Here is a 27,080-nt window from a genome sequence, read left to right on the forward strand (position 1 = left end):
TTTAAAAGTCTTCTGCATAACACAACATTATAATGCTAAGTTAGTGCTCTGTTAAGAATTTAGAGATGATATGTTGGTTAGAAGTTAGTGCTCTGTTAAGAATTGTTAGAATTTGTTAAATGTTGTTAAAAGGTTGAATCAGTTAACTATTTATAATGCTAAGTTTGTTTGAGTTACATAGTTAGTAATAGTTAGTTTCCTAATTGATTTTTCAACCTGCGTTTCAATTTCATAAAAAACTGCAGCAACAACAACTTAACCAAATTTGTTCAATCACATTCATTTCCTAATTGATTCAATAACTTCGTAATTCAATAAAATGCCAACAGTAATAACCATCCTATTTAATATTCAAATAAGTGTGACAATAATGCATAATCAATTAACAGTAGGTTTTCATAAATCATGAATCAAATCAATTTGCACCACAAGATTGCTAGCATTTTCATGTGACTGAACCAATTAAGCTAGTTTCCATTTGATCAAAATCGACTTAGTAAACTCATGCATCTAGAAGGTAATATATGTGACAGAATTTCATTTTCAATGGAATCGATTCCCTAGCAGAATTCAACTTGTCCAAACATCTAACAAATTAACTCTAACCGAATTAACATTCCAACTGTCATCTAACAGAAGTTATAATTAATTGCATTTTAACAACTCTTTCCTAACTTCACTCACAGTGTAACAACCAAACAAAAAAACTAATAAAAAATATTACTAACTATGCTCCTTGTTGATTAATAGAACGAATTATCACAAAAGTTAGAGTTAGTTTACATGGATAGAGTTAGCAATTTTGAAACTCTATTAGAATTATATACCAACCTTAATTGGACTGCAAGTAAAAAAAATAGTTCGAATTAGTGGTTAGCATGGTTAATTGAATGGTTGATTTCTGTTAGTGTTAGGAGTCGGATTAGTGAGTAATGTTGAGTTGTTAGCACGTCACTGTCAGTAGGTTGAAAAAGTAAGGAATATTTAACAGCAAGATAACACAAGCAGGAATTTCAAACTGATTGCAGGAATTTCAAACTGATATCAAACAGCACAGTAAATATTGATGCAGGAATTTCAAACAAATATCAAACAGCACAGCAAACTGATTGCAGGAATTTCAAACTGATAGTTAAACATAGGACTTGTGCTATTATATCTAACTTACATTAGACTATAAAAATGGATAACTAGATCCTTTTTGGAGAGTTTAATTTGAATAAGTCTGCTTCTGAAAGCATGGATGCAAATATTGATGCAGTAAAATTTACGAGAACTTACATAAGTAGATGCAGCACGACTGTCAACCCATTCACCATTTTTCCTCTTGTGTGTTTTTAAAAATAACTCATCGGGACGCAGATCCCTTTGAAGTTCACGTGACTACAAAAATCAAATAATCCAATAATCAATACAGAATACGAGTAAAACTGTCAAGATATAAAGAATCTTCATAATAATAATAATTTGTTAGGATTTTATTACTTACAAGTTGAAGTGCAACATCAATATGAGCCTTACGGCCTGTGGTGTGGACTGCTCCGCCTCTTGCGGAAGCTCGATTGGTCTTGTTTTGAGAAGACACAGCCAAAAACTCGGTCTTTTTCCAATAAGTTTGAAGTTCAACCCAAGCATCATCACCAATCCATGAAGGTCGAGTCCCTTTTCTCCTCGCCTTCCCCAACATGTCGTTTAATCGTTTTCTTCCTTTTTTTCAAATGCGCTATAGACAAATGCATGATCGAAAGGATCCCACGAAACCTTCTCCTAAAAATAATTAAAATCACATAATTAATATTAATAACCAATTAGTTACTTTTTTAAATATAATTTGATCAACTTAAGTGACAAAAGTCAATAAATACTTACTCCAAACAACTTAAACCAATCAGCTTTCGTATCAGGATCGAGTGCAGACCAATGATGTATAGGTTTATAAAATTGTTTGCGTATCACATAATTAATGGCACCAGCAACTTCTTTGGCAGGAACTAGCCTACAAAATACAATAATAAAACTACTAAATTATTAAGAATCATATGGATAGTAATATTCTCAACTTTCTTAACAGGTTATATATATTTTAGACAAAATACAATAATAAAACTACTAAATTATTAAATTATGAGAATATATATGACTTACCCAGTACCAGATGGTTTTATAATAACTTTCCCATTCTCATCTATTGTTGGCACAAGAGGGGTAATAGTTTCTTGACCCACCGCCTCATCCTCATCAGCATCCACATCTTCCTCCTCTGCCAAATTTGAAGGGCTAGCCATTGTTTGAAGGTTTATACTTTGAGGGCCAGCCATTGTTTGATGGCTTAAAGTTGGAGTAGGCATAAAACTGAATTTCTCAGAGGTAGTGGCATGAACAGGTACTACAGTTGGAGCTGGTGTTGGCATCGACGATGCAGCCTGCACAGACGATGCTGCCTGAGCTGGTGTTGGCATCGACGATGCAGCCTGCACGGACGATGCTGCCTGAGCTGGTGTTGGCATCAACGATGCAGCCTGCACACACGATTTTTTAGAAGCTGATGTTGGCATTGATGATGCAACCTGCACGGACGATGCTTCCTGAGCTGGTGTTGGCATCGACGATGCAGCCTGCACAGATGATTTTTTCGAAGCTGATGTCGGCATCGACGATGCAACCTGCACGGACGGTGCTGCCTGAGCTGGTGTTGGTGCCGATGATGCATCCTGCATAGACAATGTTGTTTGAGCAGGTTTCCTAACGATATGCTTCTTGTTAATTATGCGATTTCGTTCTTCTTGAAGTTTTCCTGGTGCTAATACCTTAGCTTTTCCACCTCTTTTAGTCATCTGTTGTCATAAAAATAAAAGGATTAGTCAGTCTCACACTCTTAACATTATCATAACATTATCAAATGCAGTTTCTGATAAAATTAAAAGTAAAAGAAAAGAAACAATGTTGTTTCTGATAATTCAAATGCAGTTGCCAAACATTATCATAACACGCAAAAACCCCTCCAAACATCAACAACAGCAAAAACCTCTCCATACTGTGGCGAGTCCGAAAACTGCCACGTATACCTACCATAGCGCCGCAGTTACGGATATTTGATAACACAACACTACTCTACAGGAAACAATTTGAGCAATTTACAGTACGGATTCTTAATGGAGAATCCAAAATGCCCCCTAGTTTCAACAGAGAAGATGTGGATTTTTTATTATATGCCAGAAGACAGATAAAGGGAGGCGGCTGCTTGCTAAATAAAAAAATTTCATAAAACATATAAAGTGAATTCTAGTTCTACTAGAAAACAAAACATTCATTGTTGTTGTACGATATTCTCATACATCTCCAAACTTTATAAAAACAGGACTCATATTAATCAATCAATAAAAAAAGTTAAGAGAAAGATATGCATACTCTATTGTGGTCCTAAAGTAATAATAACTAAAAGATTAACAACAATTTCATGATAAAGCATGCAACGATCTAATGCAAAAACATGTAAAATGATATTGCAAGGTGTAGAAAACTGTATTTGACCTTTAGAAAGTATTATACTGCATGATAGCACAGGGAAGAACTATAGTGATTCACTACATAGCCAAATTATTGGATATTAGAAATGGAGCCATTTCAAATACAAAGGAATGCTGCTAACAAAGGAGGGGTAAACAAAGAAAAAGTTCTCTACAGGGAAAAGATAAATGCACAGCGACTTAATTTATCTTCATCAATGCCCTCTATCTGCTTCACTAGTAGAGCAATCAAAAATCTCTTCAAACACATCTAATTGTGACATGTCACGCAAACAAGATATTGCTTCAATTTCTACATTGGGTAGCGCCGGTAACATCCCATCAGATTGATAAGGTACTTCATCCTCTATGTTGTCAATCTCTACGCGACCCCTTGGTTTTGTGGTGATTGCCGCACACCATCCACGCATATCTCTACACATTTCTGGATATGGGACATAATACACTTGTCTTGCATTTTGCGCAAGGATGAAAGGATCATAAGGACGATAACGTTTATCCATCTTAATATCCACAGTTTTATATTGTGGGTGAACCTTTGTGCCCGTATTCCTTGTTGGATCAAACCATTCACAATAAAAAACTGGAATCTTATGCTTCAGACCAAAGTAATCTAGCTCAAAGATATGTTTGATTATTCCATAAAAATCAGTATTTCCTCCTTCTGCAAGACCTTTCACGTGCACACCACAATTGCTAGTTTTTCTACCTTTGCTCCATTCTTCAGTATGAAACTTGTACCCATTGATAAAATACATGTTCCATGATATGGCCATTGATGCAGGACTGCGAGACAAGGCAATTATATCTTGGTTAGTAACTCCATTTGTCTCCTCATTTACATATTTCTTCAGCCATATGGGAAACTCTATATGTATGCGCCCAGATGAATCTTCTATATCTAGAGAGTGGTTCTCTAAGAATATGCTGAAATAAATCACACGATTCATAAGTAAATATCTATTATGATATGCATCAATAATTTGATTGAATATATTATGATGCACACTTACTCAAGATATGGTTTAACCTCATCACAATTTATCAAGACATGCACATGTGAAGACTTCCATTCCTTATCAGATAGAAAATATTTTCGTGACTTCCCACTTGGTCGACCGCCACTTTGTAGAATGGACATTGTAGGTAGAATGTCATCATTGTCTAAATGAGGTTTGTTACTAAGATTTATGGTTGGCAACAAACGGAAAGAGTTGAAATAATGAGAGCAAAAGTAATTTGTCTCGCGATGTATATAATCACTGCATATGGAACCTTCAACTCTAGCCTTATTTGTCACTGCCCTCTTTGAGACTCCCATAAATCTGCACATTCAATCATTCCACGTTTATTAATTTATGATAAACATGCAATAACTTAATAAAATCAACCACAACAATTACCTTTCGAATGGATACATCCATCGGTACTGTACTGGACCACCTAGAATTGCTTCTTTGGCAAGATGGATTGGAAGATGCTCCATTGAGTCAAAGAAACCTGGTGGAAAAATCCTTTCCAACTTGCATATGATAATTGGAATATTCTCATCCAACTTAATTAAGTCGTCCATCCTCAATGTATTGCAACAAAGATCTTTAAAGAATCGACTTAGCTCAGTTAATGGTTTCCAAACCAAATCTGGCAATGAATGGAATGCAATTGGGAGTAAACATTCCATGAAAACATGACAATCATGGCTCTTCATCCCATGCACCGTACCCTTTTCTACATTGGCACACCTACTGAGGTTTGAAGCATAGCCATTTGGCATTCTCAATTCCTTAAGCCATTTACAAACCAACTTGGCTTCAGATTTGGTTAGAGTGTAACTAGCCTTTGGTTTACCATTCTTTCCGTTTTCTAAGGGTTGGAGCTCCAAGTCCCCGCGAAAGCATAATTTAGCCAAGTCTTCTCTTGCCTTTTCATTATCCTTTGTTTTATCCTTAACATTCATGACAGTATTAAATATATTATCGAAGACGTTTTTTTCTATGTGCATCACATCGAGGTTATGCCTTAACAAGTTATCCTTCCAATATGGGAGATCCAAAAAATACTTCGCTTTTTCCAATTGTGATCCACTCCATACCCTTCGAATTCTTTCCATTTCGCCTCCCATCCAATTTCAGTAACTTTTGGAAAATTACTTATTACCGCCCATATATCTTTCCCTGTGGAAATGGGAGGTGGCTCATTGGTCACAACCCTATTTTTTAGGAAACTTCTTTTACTCCTTCTGAAGGAGTGATTAGATGGCAAGAAACGACGATGACAGTCAAACCAGGAATTCTTATGGCCACTTTTCAAGGTGAAAGCATCAGTGTGTTCCATACAATGAGGGCATGCCAATTTACCTTGTGTTCCCCATCCAGATAACATACCATAGGCTGGAAAATCATTAATTGTCCACATCAAGCAGGCTTTCATGATGAAGTTTTGTTTTGTAGATATATCATAGGTCAATATTCCATTGGACCACAATCGTTGTAGATCATCAATCAATGGTTGCAAGTAGACATCTATCTTTAATTTAGGGTTTTTAGGTCCGGGTATGAGGCATGCCAAAAACAAGTATGGTTTGGTCATGCACATTTCAGGGGGGAGATTATACGGAGTAACTATTATTGGCCAACATGAGTATGGAGAAGCAGACGCTTGAATGTAAGGAGTAAAACCATCTGAACACAGACCCAACCTTACATTTCTGGGTTCCCTAGAAAAGTCAGGATATACACTATCAAAATGTTTCCATGCTTTTCCATCTGACGGGTGGCGAAGGATGTTGGAACTATTTTTGTTCATGTGATGCCATCTCATTTCACTTGCCGACTCAGTTGATGCATACAATCTTTGTAATCTGGGAATGATTGGGAAGTAGAACATTCTCTTCACTGGGATATCTTTGTACTTTTCCATGCCAGTCTTGCGAGGAATGAACCTAGGAGCATTACAAAATTTGCACTCTGATAGATTGCTATCATCCTTGTAATATAACATACAACCATTCTTACAACAATCAATCTTCTCAACCTTTAGCCCTAACTTAGATACCAACTGTGTTGCTTGGTAATAGTTCTCGGGCAAGCATTTTTGAACTAGACATACACTTTTAAGCATTTGTGCAACAAAATCTAAACCTTTTTGTGGTACATGCCAATTAGACCTAATTTCAAGAAGTTGAGTAGATATTGATAATATTGATTGGGTAGCTCCCTCATAAATGGGCTTGTTGAAAGATATCAACTTGTCATAAAATCGTTTGGCATCTTCGTTGGGAAACTCATCCTCCGTATATTCCTCAACTTCTATGTTATCATTCACGTGAGAGAATACTCCATAAGGCCTAAAAGCATCATACACCATCTGATTCATTGCCTCAATTTGGTCATCATGATGCACATGCTCACTACTATTTGAATCATTCCTTGTATTAACATTGAGCTCTACTTCTCCATGTTGAGTCCAAATCCAATAGTCTGGTTGAAATCCATCTCGATACAAGTGAAGTCTAACATTAGTTGGTGTTCTTATCTTGAGACACTTGCAATTTATACACGGACACCTTATCCCTCCCTCAGATTTACAAATAGGTTGTTTCAAAGCCCTCTTTACGAAGTCTTTAACCCCGCGAACATACTCTTCTTTCAATCCGTGTCTATTGGAATATACTCTATCGTACATCCAAGTACGATCCATTTTCTATAAGGCAAACAATTAACTCGTCAACCACTGAAAATTAAAACATATATTAGACAAAAATGAATGGCTGATAAGTTCCTAATGGGTATTAGGAGAAAATCAGATAACTTCCTAATGGGTATTAGGAGAGAATAGAATACATGCATTCCAAGGGATTTTTATTTTATTTTCAGTGGTTCAAAAATTAAACATGACGAACATACCAAATTTTAATACTATTGTACATTATTATTTCAGACCGTAGACAAAATTGCTGCACAGATTTATAAATCTATTAAACTGCTGTATATTTTAACAAATCCAATAAGCTATTGTACTCACTTCCTGAAATCTAACTAAAACAATGTAAGCCTTAATTCTTAGTTTATTTTTTAATGTAAACCGAACCAAAACTACATGTTAATGGAAATAACTAACAACTTGCAGTATGTAGTCACTATATAGACTGTCATGTACAGTAGTACCAAATTATTACCATGCCAACACAAATCAACATACAAACCAAAACAAAACTTCTACCTACAAACATACGCAACCAAAACGCATAAGGTAGCCGATACACAAAGCAACCGCCTCGAAACCAGAAAAAAAACACAACACTGGGACAGTGATCACAACAACAGAATAGAACTTAATTCGAAATATAAACAAAATCTATGCGAATCAAATGCCACAAAGGTGAAAGGTTATATCCCGATGCTAGAATTTCATTTACAACATAACCAATTCGCAATCCAAGGGAAACCGAAAAGAGAAAAACACAACATAGCCAATGCGTGTTCGAAATCAAAATAAAGTTCAAAAATTTGTAGGGTTCACAATTCCACGAATTCGCGATATAGGGTTCGAAGAGGTTAGAATGGTGATTTATGTTAGAACGTTCGAAGAAGCCGCAAAGTTATGAGAGAGTGAGGTTATAGTCATTTTTCAATTCTGTTTTCCTAACTAATTAACTCTCACAATTTTCACTTAACCGAAATTTAACAAACATTAACAGTCATAACAGAATTCAAAACAACCTACTAACTGATAGCAGACTTAACTCAAGTAAGAAATCTAACAGAAACTTAACTCCATCCTAACAGAAATTCAGTAATCACCAAACAGTTCGCTAATAGCAGTCCACAATAAAAGCATATCATGGTTTCATTTAAGTCATAACAACTCAACATTAACATTAACAGAAGCAAACTATTAGACTTTCAACAATAGTTCACAGCTGACATTACTAATAAGTAATAACACATTCAACTAATTAATTTCCTAACACTTAATTAGCTAAGAAGTTCATAACAGAATTCCACTTTCACTAATAACTAACTTTGTTAATAGAAACTGAACCTCACTAACCAACTTCTAACTTCCAGGTTTCTTCAACAACCGCTCCGAAAATAACAAACTTCAAAACTCCTCTTCCCAACCTATAACAGAACTGAACCTTCACTCTTCACAACTAACGGAACCAACTAACAGAACCATCATTCTCTCATGACCAAAATCAACTAACCGAATTTCACAACAAATTCTAAACCGTTACCTAACAACTTTTCCCAACAAACTTCTCAAGCAAATCACCTGCAAACAGAATTGAAAAATGACTATAACCTCACTCTCTCATAACTTTGCGGCTTCTTCGAACGTTCTAACATAAATCACCATTCTAACCTCTTCGAACCCTATATCGCGAATTCGTGGAATGCACAACAGGACAACAACACAAGACAGAACAAAGGAACACTTCTCAATTGCAGTCACTAGAAGCAAGCAAAGCACTAACTAAGACACATCAACAACAGTTAGAAAACAAGCACTAATAATCAGGTCACAAATATATAGCAGACACACAGATTGTTACAAATGGCTGATACTGGCACTGCAACTCACATCAGAAATCAGTTATGGAATGCAGGCACAACAGATAATTCAAGAAGCACAACAGCCAAATCAGGTGGCACAATGAAAACATCACCTTCAGCCTGAAGCAAGGAAGGCTCAACAACAAATATCTCATCAAGAACAGGACAATCTAGAGCATTAGAGGACATACATCAAGCAACAAAAGGGAAACTAAACTACAGATATGAGTTCATCTATAAAGCACTCAAGCAGCCGCATCATCAATACACAATGCAACAACTGGAAATTACTCGGAGGCAACATCATCAAGAGAACCACATGAAGGACATTCAAGATAAGAGGAAGGATGAAAACATGCATCAATATCATCAACATACCAGAAACCTTGGTTCCACAAAAACAAATCTAAACCAGCACAAATTTTTTCAGCTCTTTTAGTTTGACCCCATAAGAAATAATTAAGCAGAACTTAGGAAATTTTATAGCCTCCTCATAACCACAAAATCAATTCATAAATAATTCTCAACCTTGAGAAATACTAACTGATGCAAACACTAACTATTGCAAACACTAACAGTTCAGTCTGGTTCCAAATTAACATAGGGATGACTAACCTTGAGAAAGAGTTGTCTTTGCAAAATCCCGGATGATATAGTGCTTCGGTTCCAAATTAACTTGCATTCAACAACTGCTTACTGCCTCCACTAAGTAAGATGAGCATTCTTGAAAACCTACAATCAGAAAACCAATTAGCAAATAATTTGATTTTTGTAGTTTCAGACTTAAAGGAGACTTTAAACATATTTGGAAACAATACTAAACTTGCAAAGAAAAGTTGATTCCAGCATCCACAAAGCCGATAGTTCTGGAAAACCTACATTCAGAAAACATAAAACATATGACTATCTCATACTCATTAAACCAAAACTCCATGGAAGTCACTTGAGATGAATATGCATTACCTTTGATGATTCAAAAACCCTTTAACGAGGGATTTTGAATTAGGGATTCTTCAATGGATTCACGTATTAGGGATTCACGAATCGGTTCACGAAATTGGGAAAAAACGGATTCACGATTTAGCATGGAATTAGGGTTTTCGTTTTGTGAAATGAAATGGAGGGAGAGTGAAAAATGACGAGGGAAAAGGAAAGAGGGAAATAAGCTGTCGCGCAATTTTTGGTCCGAAATAGAAAATTCCATAGAGTCCGCCAAGCGGACTCTAATTAATAAATAAAATACTTAAACCTTAAATATATATATATATAATATTATATATATATATATATATATATATTATATATATATATATATATATATATATATTATATATATATATATTATAGATAAATAAATGGAAAATGTATATGTTATAAGAATAGCGTCGGCTAAGCGGACTCTAAGTAAATAAATACTAATTAAAAAATAATGCTACTAGATAGAGTCGGTCTCACCGACTCTAAATAAATTAATCAAACATTCTTCAAAGGTAACATAACAAGTAGTGTCGGTTTTGCCGACACTGATAAAAAAAATAACTTGTCTTAAAAGATGTACCTAGATAGAGTCCGTTAGTGTAGGCTTAGCCGACACTAATAGTGTCTGTGTCGGTGGCCGACTCTAAACTAGGAGGCGAAAATGACTTATTCTAGTAGTGAGACCTCAAGTTCAGACTTTCATGCAAGGCATCCTAGACCAATCGAGAAGTGGATTATACAAAGCTTATCAAAGGCGTTTCTTCAAGAGCTTGTAAATAAAGATTAAAATTGTATGACATGAGCCTTAAGAAATAGGGAATGAATAAGATTGGAGAATTCTATTAACTAATTCTGAATATCTTTGGGTACGGGACGAATGACCTAATTGCTCATCGTATTCACCTCTATTCATAGACTTTAGCACAATTCAAATCATAGGATTTTCAAGTCTCTCTTAGAAACTTATCAATCATGATTCAAGTTGTATGCCATGAGCCTTAAGTAACAAAGAATGATGAAAGTGGAGCATTCATATCCTTGTCTAGGGTATCCTTAGATGCGGGACGAATGACGCAGTTGCTCAAGGTATTCACCTTTGTTCATAGTCTTTAGTGTAATTCGAATCTAATGATTGATAAAGTCTTCATCATCATAAGGAGAAATAAGGATTCTTCTCCAACAACTTGAAAGTTATGATGAGAATCACACGTCATGAGCCTTAAGTAGTAAAGAATGAATAAGAGTGGAGAATTCCATTAACACATTCTAAATATATTTAGGTACAGGACGAATGACCCAGTTGCTTATCGTATTCACCTTTACTCATAGACTTTAGTGTGCTTCATATCCAATGACTGCCAAGTTTTATTCATCTTTCATTATCATTTATCATTTCTCTTTCCCTAGTCTCTTGTTGTCTTTGTTCCGGTCGTAATGAGCCGAACTACGAAGCTCTGACTTTCTCATTACACGATGAGAATACGTAGGCATGCGGATTCATATTCTATGCAAGATACCATATTTATTTCTACCCTATTCTTCATTCTTCATTCACCAATCAATACCATCTTTTTGGAACCAAATACTTTATCCCTTTGGATTCCATGTATACTTTTTGACCAATAACCAATGCATTCCTTTGAACCAAGAGATGTTTGCTATGGAACCAAACAGTTAACTCGCTTTGTTTCTGGTTATGACAATACAATGAGGATGCCTATGTTCCTCCACATCTTAGTCTGTACCTCTTTTACTCTTTGGTTCAGAGTTTATTCCTTCATGGATTCAATATATCATTCTTCTTTGATTTCAAATTTTTTGTTCCCTATAATGATATACTATTTCTTGTACCAAACAACACTTTCTTATGGGCCATATATTATATATATATATATATATATATATATATATATATATATATAATATATATATACATATATATATATATATACATATATATATATATATATATATATATATATATACATATACATATATATATATATATATACATATATATATATATATATATATATATATAATATATAATATATTATATATATATATATATATTAATATAATATATATATATATATATATATATTATATATATATATATATATATATATATATATATCCTTTTAGGACGATTTAATCAAAGTCCACCTTGTGAACCAGGAGATGTTTGCCTTAATGTCAAACACTTTATTCCTTCTTTTTTGGCCAATATGTATGTTTACTCTTTGGTTCAAAGTTCATTTACCTTTATGGTTTCCCATGCCGCCATTCTGTTGGTACAAGTTATACTTTTCATCATTTTCAAAATCTATCTCTTTGTTTTCATAGTTCTGAGAACTAGAGATGCCCTGACTTTCTCATTGCACAATGAGAATACGTAGGCACAAGGATTTGAATCCTTAGCGAGCACAATCCTAATTATTCCTTCCTCTTCCGTAGGGCACTATCCATGTCTTTTATGATTCATAATTTACCTTTGATCATAACCGTTCATCCCAGTGACATACCGTTTCTTTGAAACCAAATACAGTTATTTGGAATTCCATATATATATATATATATATATATATATATATATATATATATATATATATATATATATATATTATATATATATATATATATATATCCTTTTAGGACGATTTAATTGACAATCCGCATTTGTATCAAAAGTTATTTGTCTTGTGCAAAAACATTTTATCCATTTTTTTGGCCAATATGCATGTTTCCCTCTATGGTACAAATACCACTTCTCTTATGGATTCCAATACACCCTTACATTTGGTTCCAAACCATACCGTTCAGTCACTGCTACTCAATCTTTCAATTATTTCTACCTGGGTTACTCTATCATTCCATTCATCTCAATGGACCATTAATCACTATGTTCATTCAAAACCTTTTACCTTAATTCACTTCATGTGATATACCTTTCTCTTTGAGGAAAATACACTATCTATTTGAGCTCCATCTTGTATCTGCTTATGAACCAAGAGTTGTTTGAATATGAAACCAAACATTTAATTCTCTTTGTTTCCGGTTGTACCATATAGTGGTGAATGCTTCAGGCTACCCACACATTGGTTAATGTCATTTTTACTCTTGGGTTCAGATTTCACCCCTTTTTGGAGTCAAACCACATTATCCTTTGGTTCAAACCATATTTGTTATCACTTTTCTTTTTGCCTCCCACCATTATTTCTATGAACTATGGAGCTCTGAATTCCTTATTGCACTATAAGGATACGTAGACATGAGGGTCATAATCCTCTCTGAGAACTCTATCTATTTTTATTTTTCCCTTATTCTGATGGAGATATAACCTTGGACCTATACTTATTCGCCTGAAAAACTTACCAAAGAACGTTTAAATGACTGAAAATGATTTGGATCGATTTGCATTCTTTTAAAGGCATCTTAGTAGAGGATGTTAGCAAAACAACCAGGATTTATGAGGAATTGTATAACATACTAGTTAAATATTTTCACACTAATGATCATGGGATTATCTTTGTGAGGAACGATTCTAGGTATGTCTTAATGTGAAAAGGTGATCTCAGAAGTAGGGGTCGATTGAGGCTTTTGAGGAGGAACCATAACCTGCATAACTTGGCAAGCACACCTTTCTTAAGAGCAACTCAATTCGCTCTCTTTGGCAATACCTCCCACGATAATGTTGAGTGTATGACGAGGGGGATCACCTATATTCGTTTCTCCTGACTCCTTTTTTCTTCTTAGTTGAGGATTCATAGGTATGCCCTTACTAGAAGGGTGTGATCTTGCCTTATCGCTATATTACGCGCCTTGGAGTGGACATTTCTCTCCATATCCGTTATCGCCAAATGTTTAGCGGCGTGTAATTATTTGCGAGTCTTTTGACATATTTTAAAGTCCCCTTAACCCGGTTGTGGGAATTTGTTTATGCATTCGCTAGAGGACTTAGATCATCTGTTATTGCAGTGATTTGCGTCTTTGATTCTCTTCTCGACATTGCTTTCCTCGCCTTTAACGTAACATTCCTCCATTACCATGCTTTCCTCCATTGAGTTATTGGGTTTATGTGTGAGTGACTCGTTGAAGTTGCTAGCTTTGATCCCATTTTGAAAAGCTCCCACAAACATCTCCTAGTTAGAGTTAATCACCTTGGTGATGACCTCATTAAATCTTGTTAGCTATTCTCGTAAAGACTCAGAATGTCTCGTAAACACCTTAGAGTGTTTGCTTGTAGAAAATTGGTGGATCAACTTTCTGAAAAAGTCTTGGTAATAGGTAACGGAGAACATGTGACTTAGATGTTCATCTACCAACGGAAGGATGCCTTCTTGAGTGATCCGCTAAGGATGTTTCACTTGAGAGAGTATGTCACATATATTATCGTCATCTATGTATTATTGAGGTAACATGCTCCTATGGGTCACTCTTTTCGTCTAATGTTACTTAACGAGGATGTCTTGAAATTGTCTAGAACTAGGGGCGCCCTAGATCTTGACATAGAGGGTGTCCTCTTGGTTCATCGTCATCCCATTGTTGTTGTTGGATGTTCTCAACGCTAGGTTGCATGGTTTAATTTATGTGATGTAGATCCTCTATAACGGCATGCATTCCTGCCAACACCTCATCATCGCAATAAATAGACACAATTCTTTTGCCTACCATTGAGAAATGTTTGTGGGTTTACTCGAAAGGATTTTAAGAAATGGTGTGGTTCAAGTTTGTTTTACTGGACTCTACGATGGAACGCAATTATTCTTACAGTAAGTACAATAGGGATGACCCTGATTGCGATCAATCCCACAAGGGTCTTTTGCTTTTGATAAGTGAATAATCAATCCCTTGACCTAACAATTGAGTTAGGTACTTATAGTTTTGATTGATCTCACTTCATCTCTTTTTAGTCCTCTCTATCCAAATTACAAGATGGAGAACTAAAGAATTGAAACCAATAATACTTGTTGGGACAGAGTTATTATATAACGGTCCTAATGTCGTTGCGGTAGTGATTAAAGAAAACGGTGGAAAAGAGACATGGAGACTCAACAAAGGATATGGAAGATTTATGAAATAATCTAATGTGTTTGGTCTATGATACTATGTGTGACTTATTGAATCTAACTGTTATTAAATATGGATTATGATGAGGGACTTAGTTAACATGCTTAACTCTAGAAGTTACCTAAAAATTAAGATACATTAATTTGAGGCATTTATTTAAACGTGTATATAGAATATATCTATGTCGACTAATACTTTTTTTCATTATGTGTGTGTGGCTAGGAGCTTCTTAGAATTTCACTGGTGTACCCATCAGCTCCCTATGAGTCAATTCATTGTGACTTTATGGTTTGGCCTTTTGTTTTTATGTTTCTCACACGACAAACTTCATTTGGCAAATTACTTATTTTTGCTTGGACTGTCTTAATCACTGACTTGTATTCATCTATAATTCAAAGTAAACATCTTATTTTGTGTAGACTGGTATCAAATTTCTCTTTCTTTTTTATCATTATTATCTTTAGAATATTAAAATTGTAATTAGTTTCATCTCTCAGATTAGATTTATCATCAAATACTAGTGTGTCTCTAATATTTATTAACTTACCATTATTTCTTTTACTATACATCATGAATGATAAACTAAGCAAATACAAGAATGTTGACATGTCATTTTTATCATATTATTTTGTTATTATTATATTTTATAACGTTTTTGGTTATAAGCAACCATTAAAAATTTAAAAGTTGAAGGATAGTTCAACCTATTTTGTTTCATCTCGAATTAAAAATCCTTGAAGAATAGTTTTATAGAGATTAAAAGCGTGAATTCTTTAATAAAAATAAAACTTGAAAATTTTAAAAGAGTAAAAACATTTAATTAACTATTTTAAGATTATAGACAAAAATAAATATCATATCATGTTATCGGTTCAGGTTTTCAAAATATAATACCAATTAAATTGAATCGAAATATTTTTTTCTTTCTTAAACGTGATATTCAAATATACAACCTTCAACACATGAGTTTGTCAAAGATTGAGCCCATAAGTATTCATTTTATTCTAAGCCAAGCTTTTCTCGTCGTGGGGCCTCATGAACTTATCAATTACTCCCTCCGATTTTATATATAAGATAATTTAAAATACAAAATTTCACCCTTTAAGAAAAACATATGAGTGCACTTAATTCTTACATCCTTTCTAATTTTACCTCTATTTTTTGTTTTGAAAATCATTCTAAACATAAAAATGTAAAAGAAAGTTATGGTATATTTAGAATAATTACATTGAATGTAATAATTCTAGATGACTTTTATTTATATTTAAGACGATTGGAAAAAAATTATTGTTTCTATTTGAGACAAGAGGAAGTACTATTCTAGCTTGACCTATATCATCATCTTGATTATGCAAGTACTTCTAGTTTTAACATGATCAATAATACATCTATATTCGCTAAAAGTATAATAGAATGTGAGAACCCCCTCGAGTAGGATGCAATAGGTTTTGTTTGTGCAATTTTTATGGAATTAGTGAATGATCCATATGCTTGCTAAAGTACAAATACCTTACGTACAACGGTTTTGGAAAGGACATAGTGATTTAACTCGAGCATAATATACGTCGACTTAAAGATTATGCATGTTTCATCGGTTAGTGCTAAAACACTTAAGTGAGGAAGGAATGATAGTGTTAGAGAAAATGTGGAGAGTAAAAAGTAAATTATATTATGCAATCTAACTACATACATGTATTTATATACAAATAATTGCATGTATCCCAATTAATTAACATAACAAACTAAATTTGGATTATATCACAACATACCTCCTTATAATCCAATTAGCTAATCACAAGCTAATCATAATCGATTTGAAATATTCCTAATTTCAATCTCAAAATCAAGAATCTGTCGATCCCCAATTTTTTGGTGAAAACGTAGGTCACTTGTGCTTCACTCGAGCAATGTCTTACCTCAAGTTCACCTGGATCTACCTTCTCCCTCAGAAAGTGAAACATAGTCTCAATGTGCTTACTCCTTCCATGCAAAACTGGATTTTGTACAAGATTAATGGTTGACTAGTTGTCGATTTGTAACATCAGTGGTCTCTTTACTTCAACCTTCATCTCATCCAGCACATATTTGATCAAGATTGCTTGATAAGCAGCATGTGATCTTCCTATATACTTAGTCTCACATGAAGATAATGTCACCACATGTTATTTTCTCAAGCACCATGAGATTAGGACACCAAATATAACACCCTAAACTCTGAAACTTATATAAAAAGATTTAATCGATAATTTAAGGTGTCACTAAGACAACCATCCAAAAACTTTTGAAAACATTTAACAACATGCAGCAGAATTAACATAATAAAACTTCAAAATCAAATTTCTAAAATAAATTATTAGACTTTAAAACACATAATTCAGAAGTTACTCAAAACATAATAAAAATGCTTCATTCCCGATATTACAGATAAAACCATTTAACCGACTAAAAATGATAACGATAAAATAAATGAAGATGAGCTCCAAGAAGCTATCTTCCACTCACAACAACCAAACTCTACTTCAAATTATCTTTAAGATGTCCATGGAGGACAACATAAGGAAAATGGGCGAGAATAAGTTCAAATATGTTAGTGGCGCAAAAGATCGAGAAAGGTAGCATAAACAATAATAACAGCAATCATCAACAAGTAATGTATTAACACAATAATCATCTATAACATAAACTCATACAAAACACTATAATCAACTCACACAATCAATTACTCATTCACATCAACTCATATCAGCAGTTAACTCAAATTCAACGCAGATATGTATTCACATGTATTCACACAATAACCATCACTTCACAGTGCCAACTTGTATGCAATGTGACAACACCTCGACTCTATATGCATGTGGTACACATTCAATATTTGGTTCTCTCAGGAACAAGGTCCCCCCTTCTGAACCCATAAACCCATCTTCTGAGCTCCAAGCCCCCCTTCCGAGCTTGGGATAAGCCACTAGTCCCCTCTTCTGAACTAGCAAACATGCCTCTTTCATCGACATGACACAATGATGCATATAAATTAAAATCAATGAAAAAATAACAATAACAATGCTTATAAACCCTCTTCTGACCATAAACTACATGCATCGACACATAATAGTAATCTCTCTTTTTGAATTACTATCCAACAATCATAACAACAATGCATACAAGCATACAAATACTTCTCCCTTATGAACTATTTATCATCACATCAAACATACATAATTAATCACCAAATAATAAATTATCCCCACATAAATATACTTGCCATTCAAATCATATATTCACACATCTAATAAACATCCACATAACACTCAATCATGTTATATCATATTAACATCGCTTCATCATTGATTCGCTCATTTACAACAATTAAACATTCGTTCGTTACTGTCATCTATTACATAACAAGTAAAACAATTAGTTTTCACAAATTCCATTACACATCTAGCCTCTTAATATATCACTATGGTATAATCATATGTGTTAGCTTTCCAATGCTTCAAACCGCATCTCATTTGGATTTACGGAACTAAAGTTATGACAAAAATGATCGGATAAAATAATAGGTTTCAACTCAATAATTTTTCAAAATTTAACTAGCATCAATCGATTGACATCCGGGGGCAATCGATTGACATTATTCCTCATTACATTTTACCTTTCCAATTTTTCATATTTTGGCTAAGAACAATCGATTGAATATGGGAATTAATCGGTTGACAGAATTTGATTTTTCAGATTTTTCTAATTTTTCACGCGTTCAATCGATTGACACAGGATGTCAATCGATTAACATCAGTCAATTTTCCAAAAATTTCAGTTTTTAGCATATTTACTTCATCTTCCACGCCCCCTAACCCTCACTCATCAAACCAATTCATATTATAACATCCAAACACATCATATCATGAATTTAACAACATATAACAATCTCATAACAATCAAACATGTTATAACACACATATCAAATGATGAATCGTAACAATTGATTAATTAAACTTTGGCCCAACTCTTTTCATAATCCTCACCTCTTCTCTTATTTCTCATTAGTTCCTAGTTTTCACCCAAAAACCTCTATTTCTATTTTATTTAAATTAATTAAAAACAATTATTAATTCTAATTATTTCTAATCATTTTTAATCATTCTATCAACCCACCAATACTCTCACTATACCCCACCGTACACCACATACACATACAACTAATAATATATTTAATTAAAAGTGCACCACATACTAAATAGTCAAGTAAAAACATGAATAATTCGATTAAATAAATTAATCAAATTTTAAGGTGTTGCAACTTTCCCCCATTTATAGAATTTTCTCCCTAAAAAATTACCTGAAGTGAACAGAGTCGAATACGACTCTCTCATCTGGCTCTCCAGCTCCAACGTCATACTTCCACTAGCAGGTCCTCCCCACACCACCTTCATCAGCACAATCTCCTTGCCTCTCAGGTGCTTCACTTAATTATCCTCTACTCTCAAGGGAGATGTCTCAACGGTTAAGTTCTCTCTAACTTGCACACCATTTACTTGAATCACATGAAGCGGATCAGGAATATACTTCCTTAGTTGAGACATATGAAAGACATCATAAAGATTCAAAAGAAATGGCGGTAAAGCAACTATGTAGGCTACTTCTCCTACTCGTTTCATAATATGATATGGACTAATAAAACACGGTCTAATCTTTTGAGATTTCAAAACTCGACCAACACCAATTACCAGAGTAACCCTCAGAAACACATGATGTCCCTCTTAAAATTCAAGTACTTTCCTCGTTTTATCATGATAACTCTAAGTACTTTCCTCATTTTAATATACAACTTAGCTAACTTTTGCAAAGGATGACTCATCTTAATCGGAATGAAATAAGCTGATTTAGTCAATCTATCCACTATAATCCAAACTGAATCATCCCCTTTAGAAGTCTTAGGAAAACTCGTCACAAAATCCATGGAAATGTTATCCCACTTCCACTCAGGAATACTCAACGGTTGCAGCAGAATTAACATAATAAAACTTCAAAATCAAATTTCTTAAATAAAGTATTAAACTTTAAACCACATAACCCAACAGTTACTCAAAACATAATAAAAATGTCTTGTTATCGGTGTTATAGATCAAAGCATTTAACCGAATAAAAATGACAACGATAAAATAAATGAAGACGAGCTCCAATAAGCTATCTTCCACTCACAACAACCAAACTCTACTCCTGATTATCTACAAGATGTCCATGGCAGACAACATAAGGCAAAGCGGTGAGAATAAGCTCAAATATGTTAGTGGTGCAAAAGATCATGAAGGGTAGTCTAAATAACAACAATAATCATCAACAAGTAATATATTCACAAAACAATCATCGATAACATAAACTTATACAAAACACTCTAATCAAATCACACAATCAATTACTCATTCGCATCAACTCATATCAGCAGTTAACTCAAATTCAATATAGATATGTATTTACACAACAATCACTAATTCACAATGCCAAATTGTATGCAATGTGAAAACACCTCGACTCTATATGCATGTGGTATCAACTCAACATTTAATTCTCTCAAGAATCGGGCGCCCCTTCTGAACCCTTGAGGGTTCCCTTTTGAGCTCCAAGCCCCCTTTTGAGCTTGGGACAAGCCACTAGTATCCCCCTTCTAAACTAGCGAACATGCCTCTTTCAATAACACGACATAATGATGCATATCAATTTAAATCAATGCAATAACAATTCATCGACTGCAAGTTAATATTGAGTTCAATTCATCGTTCAATTAAACAAAAATAATAATTGGGGTTTTTAAATTCAAAATTATAAAAGCAAAGGCAAAGGAAAATAATAATGAAAAATAAGGGTTTGCAAGGTAAGAGGAACAATGCCAGGGAAGGTGTATGATTTATCCATGTAACCACTCTGAGTCACTATTGCATCAATAAATATCAATTACTACTAATTCTCAAGGGTATTTTCTCCTAAGTCTTTGGTGAGAAAACCTTTAATCGTTCTACCATAATTTTTATGTCCATAGGCAATTAGGATGAAGTTAAGCTTTATTATATCAAGAATACTCTGATTCATATAGGGTATCCATACTCCTAGGTGATATCTACTACAGAGTAATTTAATAAAAAACTTACCAATGGAGGTCCAGCCTAATTATAACCATACAACAATCTCGATTGGTCCTAAAGAGAAAGCATTAAACACATCAAAAGATTACTGTAAAAACAATATTATAAATGCAATCGTAAATTCATAGTCATTACAACTCTAAATCATGGACACCCCATAGCATTAAGGGGTTTAACTACTCATATTGTTAAAAAAAAATTCAAGATAAAAAATACACATTATAAGTAATTGGATGACTTGGATCTTTAATCGCTTTCGCTTATGAAAACCTTCCGCTCTCCGAATTCCTTGATCTCTGTAATCCTTTATCGTTTGACAATTATGTGTTCGCCTCGTTCCCAGATGATATTTTCTCTTGTAGAAACTCTCATAATATAGTGAAAATCCCTTGGCATAAGGTGGAAATCTCCAAAACTTCCCTGCAGCTCAGGCCTGATGAAAAAGCCCAAAAACTAGAAAATTAGCGTTTTGGGCTGACACGACCGTGTCAGGCTGACACGACCGTGTCAGGATGACACGACCGTGTCAGGCTGACACGGGAAGCCGTGTCAGCTCTCTGCCTTGTTGTTTCCTTGCTGACATGTCCTAGGTGACCTGACACAGCTGTGTCAGGCTGACACAGGCAGTCGTGTCAGGCCACTATCTTGGGCATTGCTTGTACTTTCTTGGCCTTCCTCCTAACACGGCCTGTGTCAGGTGACACGGGTGGCCGTGTCAGGTCTCATGAATTGGAAACTCATTTTTTCTCGAATGCTGGAACTTCTCACTGTGCCGCCTCGAATCCCTCGGATCTTCTACCTGAACCTGGAGGACATAAACACAGACAACCAACGCATAAAATCGCGAAAACATAAAATAAAATTGAAAATTAATAAAAATGCTCAAATATCTTATGGAAATGAAAATTGACTTTTAAGGTACCATAATGCGTGCACAGTATCTCAAAATCCTTGGTTTCTTGTCGAATAAGCAATGAAAACATAGTGAAAATAGTGAGTGATCAAACCTTATTTGCTAATTTTGTGTCTGTTGACCTATGAGTGGACTACTAAGATGAACTTCATATGTATCCCGAAATGATAGAAAACTATATGTCGTTGTCTTATTTGATCACTTTGGGTAGGCCAGACTAAGGGTGTCAAAGTGGGTTGTGGCCCGCGCACCCGTCAAAAAATGATGGGTTGAGTTGAGATTTTGTGTTTGCCTATCCGTTCAGTCCACCTCGCCTTAAGCCCGCCAAAAAAGAGGCAGGTTAGTCCGTCAGTCTAGTTATCAAGTACTCAAAATATTTATTTTGATTGGTTGAAAGTTAATACTTGAACTATAATTCTGTAACTCTTGTTGCTAGTTCTATTTTATATATTTATTTGTGAATATATGCAATAATTTTTGAAGTAAAATTTGTTTAAAAGATGCTTTATAAAAAATTATTCTAAAAGATAAATAAAAAATTTAATTAAAATGAAAAAATAAACCTATTAATCTATTTAAAAAATAAAAAAATTGACGGATAAACTTGCCGCCCACCAACCCGTCACCTTAATAGCGTGGCATAAATTTTTAAGCTTTCACCTAAATGGCACAGCTGTTAAAGACTTGTCATCACAACTGTTAAAAACTTGTCATCAAGCTGATGTTTGAATATTGAACTAAACCAAATAACGGTTATGAGGCGTAAAAAAAAACTACTACCTTTACTAAAAAGTCAAATATAATCATTTACTACAGCAATCTTCAACAATGCTGTCATCGATATAAATTATCCTTAAAAATCATGTCCTATTTTTATATATCATTAGCTATTATTTTTTTTTAAAGTTTAAGTTTAGTTTTCATAGTCTAATGGGGTACCAATATTCATATTTTCTCACAAGTATTGACATTATATGAAAATATCTTCAATGTTTGTATGTATGCATACAATATTGTCAAAGATTGGCCCATTAAGCATTCACTTTATTCCAAGCCAAGCTTTCCACATGAATTTATCAATTCAATATTTTATCTTTGACTTACATCATCATTGACTCGTTTGCACCAATCCCTCTAATATTAACACATCCATTAACATGTCCATTGTAGATTGGTAATTGTGAGTGCTCTCAAAAACTCTATTCATATCCATATCCATGGCTAATACCCATAACATTCTTCTCATCTTCACCTTTATTATCTTCCTCACTACTTTCACATCTACAAATTCATGGGATGACCCTTTTTTCCTAAACCAATATTGCTCAAGTAACAGCACATTAGCCAATACTTCTTTCCAAATTAACCTCACCACTCTTCTCTCTTCCTTATCATCCATTGCCACAACCAAAACCAACACAAAATTCTACAACACAACATTCAATGGAAACAACCCTTCTGACACAATCTATGGCATGTACTTATGCAGAGATGATGTTCCTTCTCAACTCTGTCAACAATGTATAGTAAATGCAACACAAAGACTTACCTCAGAGTGTTCTTTGTCAAAAGAAGGTATTGTTTGGTATAATGAATGCATGGTTTGGTATTCCACAGCCTTTATCTTCTCAACTGTGGCAAGAACAGCACCTAGTTTTAACTTGTTCAACACCGACAAAGTCCCAAACACAAAAAGTTTCATGAGTTTATTGTTTTCTACAATGAACAAAACTGCAAATGAAGCGGCTTTTGGTAACAGTGTTAAAAAATTTGCAACAAATGAAATAACAATATCAAAATTTCAGACCCTTTATTGTTTAGTTCAATGCACACCAAATTTGTCACCACATGATTGTAGAATTTGTCTAAGTGGATTAATAGAGGATCTTCCAGGGTGTTGTGAAGATAGAGTTGGAGGAAGAGTTCTAAATCCAAGTTGTAATATTAGGTATGAATTTTACCCTTTTTATATCAAAAATATTGGTTCACCAAATCCTTCATCACAACAAATTCTACTTCCCCAAACAAAAAACTCAGATGCTGCTGATTCAATAGTTTCAGGAGACCCTTTTTACCTTTCACACAATTGTTCAAGTAACAAAACCTTCACGGTTAACAGCACTTTCAAAGTTCACTTGACAACCCTTTTTTCTTACTTGTCTTCTAATGCCACAAAAAGTCTATTTTATAAAGCTCATGTGGAAAATACAACTTTCGGACTCTTCATGTGCCGTGGCGATGTTCCATTTTCCTTATGTGAGATATGTGTGAAAAATGCAACTCAAAGAATGACCAAAGACTGTAACTTTTTTCAAGAGGGTGTCATTTGGTATAGTCAATGCATGATTCGGTATTCGAATTGGAATTTCTTCTCTTTAGTAGACAAAACTCATGTGTACTATGAGCTGAATGTTACTAGTGATTCTAGTCCCAACAAAGAGAGAAACTTGTTCAATTTTGTAATATCAACTACTTTATCAAATGTGGCAATTGTGGCAGGAGATAGTGATGCGAAGTTTGGAACAAAGTCATTGGAACTGAATGATTTACAAACACTTTATACACTTGGTCAATGTACACATGATTTGTCAAGTGATGATTGCAAGGGTTGTTTGGGAGATATTATTGGAAATGGAATTCCTTGGCCTTATTTGGGAAGTGTTGGTGGAAGAGTTTTATATCCTAGCTGCAATTTGAGGTTTGAATTGTTCCAATTTTATAGAGACAATGACAATGTTACCAAACCAAAACTTACTAATTCTTCATCAGGTGAGGCCCTCATATTCTAATAATCTTTAAAATATAATATACTGGCAGTATAAATAATTAGCAGTCTAAAATTCTAACATAGTTATTACTAAATAAAAAAATAGCAATTATATGAACTATTATTACTGCTCCATTTGAATGAGATGTGTTTGATTGTTCTATGCAGAGAAAAGAACAAACCGGCCACGAACAATTACCTTGATTGTTTTGTTCTCAGTTCTTCCAGTGATACTCTTCTTTGTTGGCTTCTATTTGATAAAAAGAAAAGCAAAAAGGAGTTTTAGGTCTATTCTCAATGAAAACTGTATGTATTGTAAAAAAGGAAACAGTATCAAAACTTTTCTTTCAAAAGTTTGAAAACATGGTTTAACAATTCAATCATTTTGATCCAGTTGGTGATGAAAGTGCAACTTTAGAGCCATTACAATATGGCTTAGATGTAATTGAAGCAGCAACCAACAACTTTGCAAATGAAAATTTCATTGGCAAAGGTGGATTTGGAGAAGTTTACAAGGTGGGTAAATGTGGTCAAATTTATTATGTAGTTCTCAATTTTTCTATAAATGATGAACTATATTTTCAGGGCACACTTTTGGATGGACGACAAATAGCCGTAAAAAGACTCTCAAAAAGCTCGACGCAAGGTGGAAAAGAGTTCAAGAATGAAGTATTGTTGATTGCCAAGCTTCAACATAGAAATTTAGTCACGTTCATCGGTTTTTGCCTCGAAGAACAAGAGAAAATACTTATTTACGAATACGTGCCGAACAAGGGCCTTGATCACTTCTTATTTGGTTAGAAACTTAACTACATTAAACTCCTTAATAATTATCATATATAACATTCTAACATTTCTCACTTGAATATTTTTGCAGACGTTCAACAACCAAAGTTCTTAAGTTGGCCCGAACGTTACAATATTATAAGAGGAATAGCTCAAGGAATTATCTACTTACATGTACATTCTCGACTCAAAGTTATTCATCGTGACCTCAAACCTAGTAACATTTTACTAGACGAAAATATGATTCCAAAAATATCAGACTTTGGCCTTGCTAGAATTTTTGAACTAAACCAAGACGAAGCAAGTACAAATAGGATCGTCGGAACATTGTAAGCTTTAAAATATCATCATTTTTTTTGTTGGTTTCCTTTCCTTAACTAAGCTCATGCTGATTTTCATTAATGTTTTTGTTTTTTATAGAGGTTATATGTCTCCGGAATATGCAATGCTGGGACAATTTTCTGAGAAATCTGATGTTTATAGTTTTGGAGTCATGGTTTTAGAAATTATGACAGGAAAGAAGAATGTAAGGTCTTATGAATCAATTGTTGGTGATAGTCTCCTGAGCTATGTGAGTTATCTATAAAAAAATTGCATTTCATTTATGTTTATAAGCAATATATATTCAATGTTTACTTAGATGGATTGAAATGCAAAGTGGTAACAAATTTTTACAGGTTTGGAGACAATGGAGGGATGAAACACCATTCAACATATTAGACCCAAAAATGAAAGGAACTTATTCTGAAACTGAAGTGACAAAATGTATTCAGATTGGTTTATTATGTGCTCAGCAGTTCCCAGATGCAAGACCAACAATTGCGACAGTAGTTTCGTATCTTAACAACGACTTCATTGAATTACCAAATCCGCAAGAACCTACATTTTTGTTCCATGGTCAAATGGATGCAAAAGGCATTCCACAAGAATCAAGTTCTACTCAGTCTATTAGTACATCCACAGCTTTGACAGCCAATGAATTGTCAATAACCGAATTGCTTCCTCGATGATATGTTCGTTTTTCTTTTCTTGATGTTGTTGTTTATGAATGTTTTAGTTGTATATCTAAATTAACCATAGTATTTTAGCAGCACTTGATATTTATCAGAGGTTGCAAAATAAATTTAACAGTGTTAAATTATTCTGGATATATATAATACAATAAAGGAAATGAAAGGCTATTAATGAAGTGATTAAAGTATAGGGAGAAGGAAAACATTTGAATTGAAGTAGGAAGGTAAGAAAGTAAAAAGAAGAGGTACATAACTGGCGAAACTATAAACCATGACTCAAGAAATTATGAGAACAAGGTACAATACAGCTATGATTAGGGTGATACCT

The 27,080-nt window shown here is 34.1% G+C and overlaps 3 protein-coding genes across 3 annotated transcripts; 1 reads left to right on the forward strand and 2 right to left on the reverse strand.

Moving 5' to 3' along the window:
- Nucleotides 1-1,692: 1,692 nt before the first annotated feature.
- Nucleotides 1,693-10,017, reverse strand: LOC127103494 (uncharacterized). Its single transcript, XM_051040748.1, has 5 exons — nt 9,909-10,017; nt 9,701-9,817; nt 2,146-2,834; nt 1,870-1,996; nt 1,693-1,767 (listed from the first exon to the last, which is right to left on the reverse strand). The coding sequence occupies exons 3-5, from the start codon at nt 2,832-2,834 to the stop codon at nt 1,693-1,695; spliced, it is 891 nt and encodes a 296-aa protein (XP_050896705.1). The 5' UTR covers nt 9,701-9,817; nt 9,909-10,017.
- On the reverse strand, nt 5,547-7,226 carry LOC127103501 (uncharacterized). The gene has a single exon (XM_051040757.1). The coding sequence runs from the start codon at nt 7,224-7,226 to the stop codon at nt 5,547-5,549; it is 1,680 nt and encodes a 559-aa protein (XP_050896714.1).
- Nucleotides 10,018-23,360: 13,343 nt separating the features above from the next.
- On the forward strand, nt 23,361-26,845 carry LOC127130695 (cysteine-rich receptor-like protein kinase 6). Its single transcript, XM_051059666.1, has 7 exons — nt 23,361-24,955; nt 25,122-25,259; nt 25,348-25,469; nt 25,539-25,749; nt 25,831-26,068; nt 26,160-26,310; nt 26,417-26,845. The coding sequence occupies exons 1-7, from the start codon at nt 23,404-23,406 to the stop codon at nt 26,747-26,749; spliced, it is 2,745 nt and encodes a 914-aa protein (XP_050915623.1). The 5' UTR covers nt 23,361-23,403; the 3' UTR covers nt 26,750-26,845.
- Nucleotides 26,846-27,080: the final 235 nt, after the last annotated feature.

Source organism: Lathyrus oleraceus, chromosome 1 (assembly GCF_024323335.1).
Source record: "Lathyrus oleraceus cultivar Zhongwan6 chromosome 1, CAAS_Psat_ZW6_1.0, whole genome shotgun sequence".
NCBI classification, from domain to species: domain Eukaryota; kingdom Viridiplantae; phylum Streptophyta; class Magnoliopsida; order Fabales; family Fabaceae; genus Lathyrus; species Lathyrus oleraceus.

Bases quoted from the DNA above. Each gene is read 5' to 3' on its own strand.
- LOC127103494 (XM_051040748.1), bottom strand. From the start codon at position 2,834: ATGACTAAAAGAGGTGGAAAAGCTAAGGTATTAGCACCAGGAAAACTT. The intron at 1,997-2,145 runs GTAAGTCATATA...TGTATTTTGTAG, and splicing joins ATAAAACCATCTGGTACTGG to GCTAGTTCCTGCCAAAGAAG. The intron at 1,768-1,869 runs GTAAGTATTTAT...AATTATTTTTAG, and splicing joins ATTGGTTTAAGTTGTTTGGA to GAGAAGGTTTCGTGGGATCC.
- LOC127103501 (XM_051040757.1), bottom strand. From the start codon at position 7,226: ATGGATCGTACTTGGATGTACGATAGAGTATATTCCAATAGACACGGA.
- LOC127130695 (XM_051059666.1), top strand. From the start codon at position 23,404: ATGGCTAATACCCATAACATTCTTCTCATCTTCACCTTTATTATCTTC. The intron at 25,750-25,830 runs GTTAGAAACTTA...ATATTTTTGCAG, and splicing joins CCTTGATCACTTCTTATTTG to ACGTTCAACAACCAAAGTTC. The intron at 26,311-26,416 runs GTGAGTTATCTA...AAATTTTTACAG, and splicing joins GTGATAGTCTCCTGAGCTAT to GTTTGGAGACAATGGAGGGA.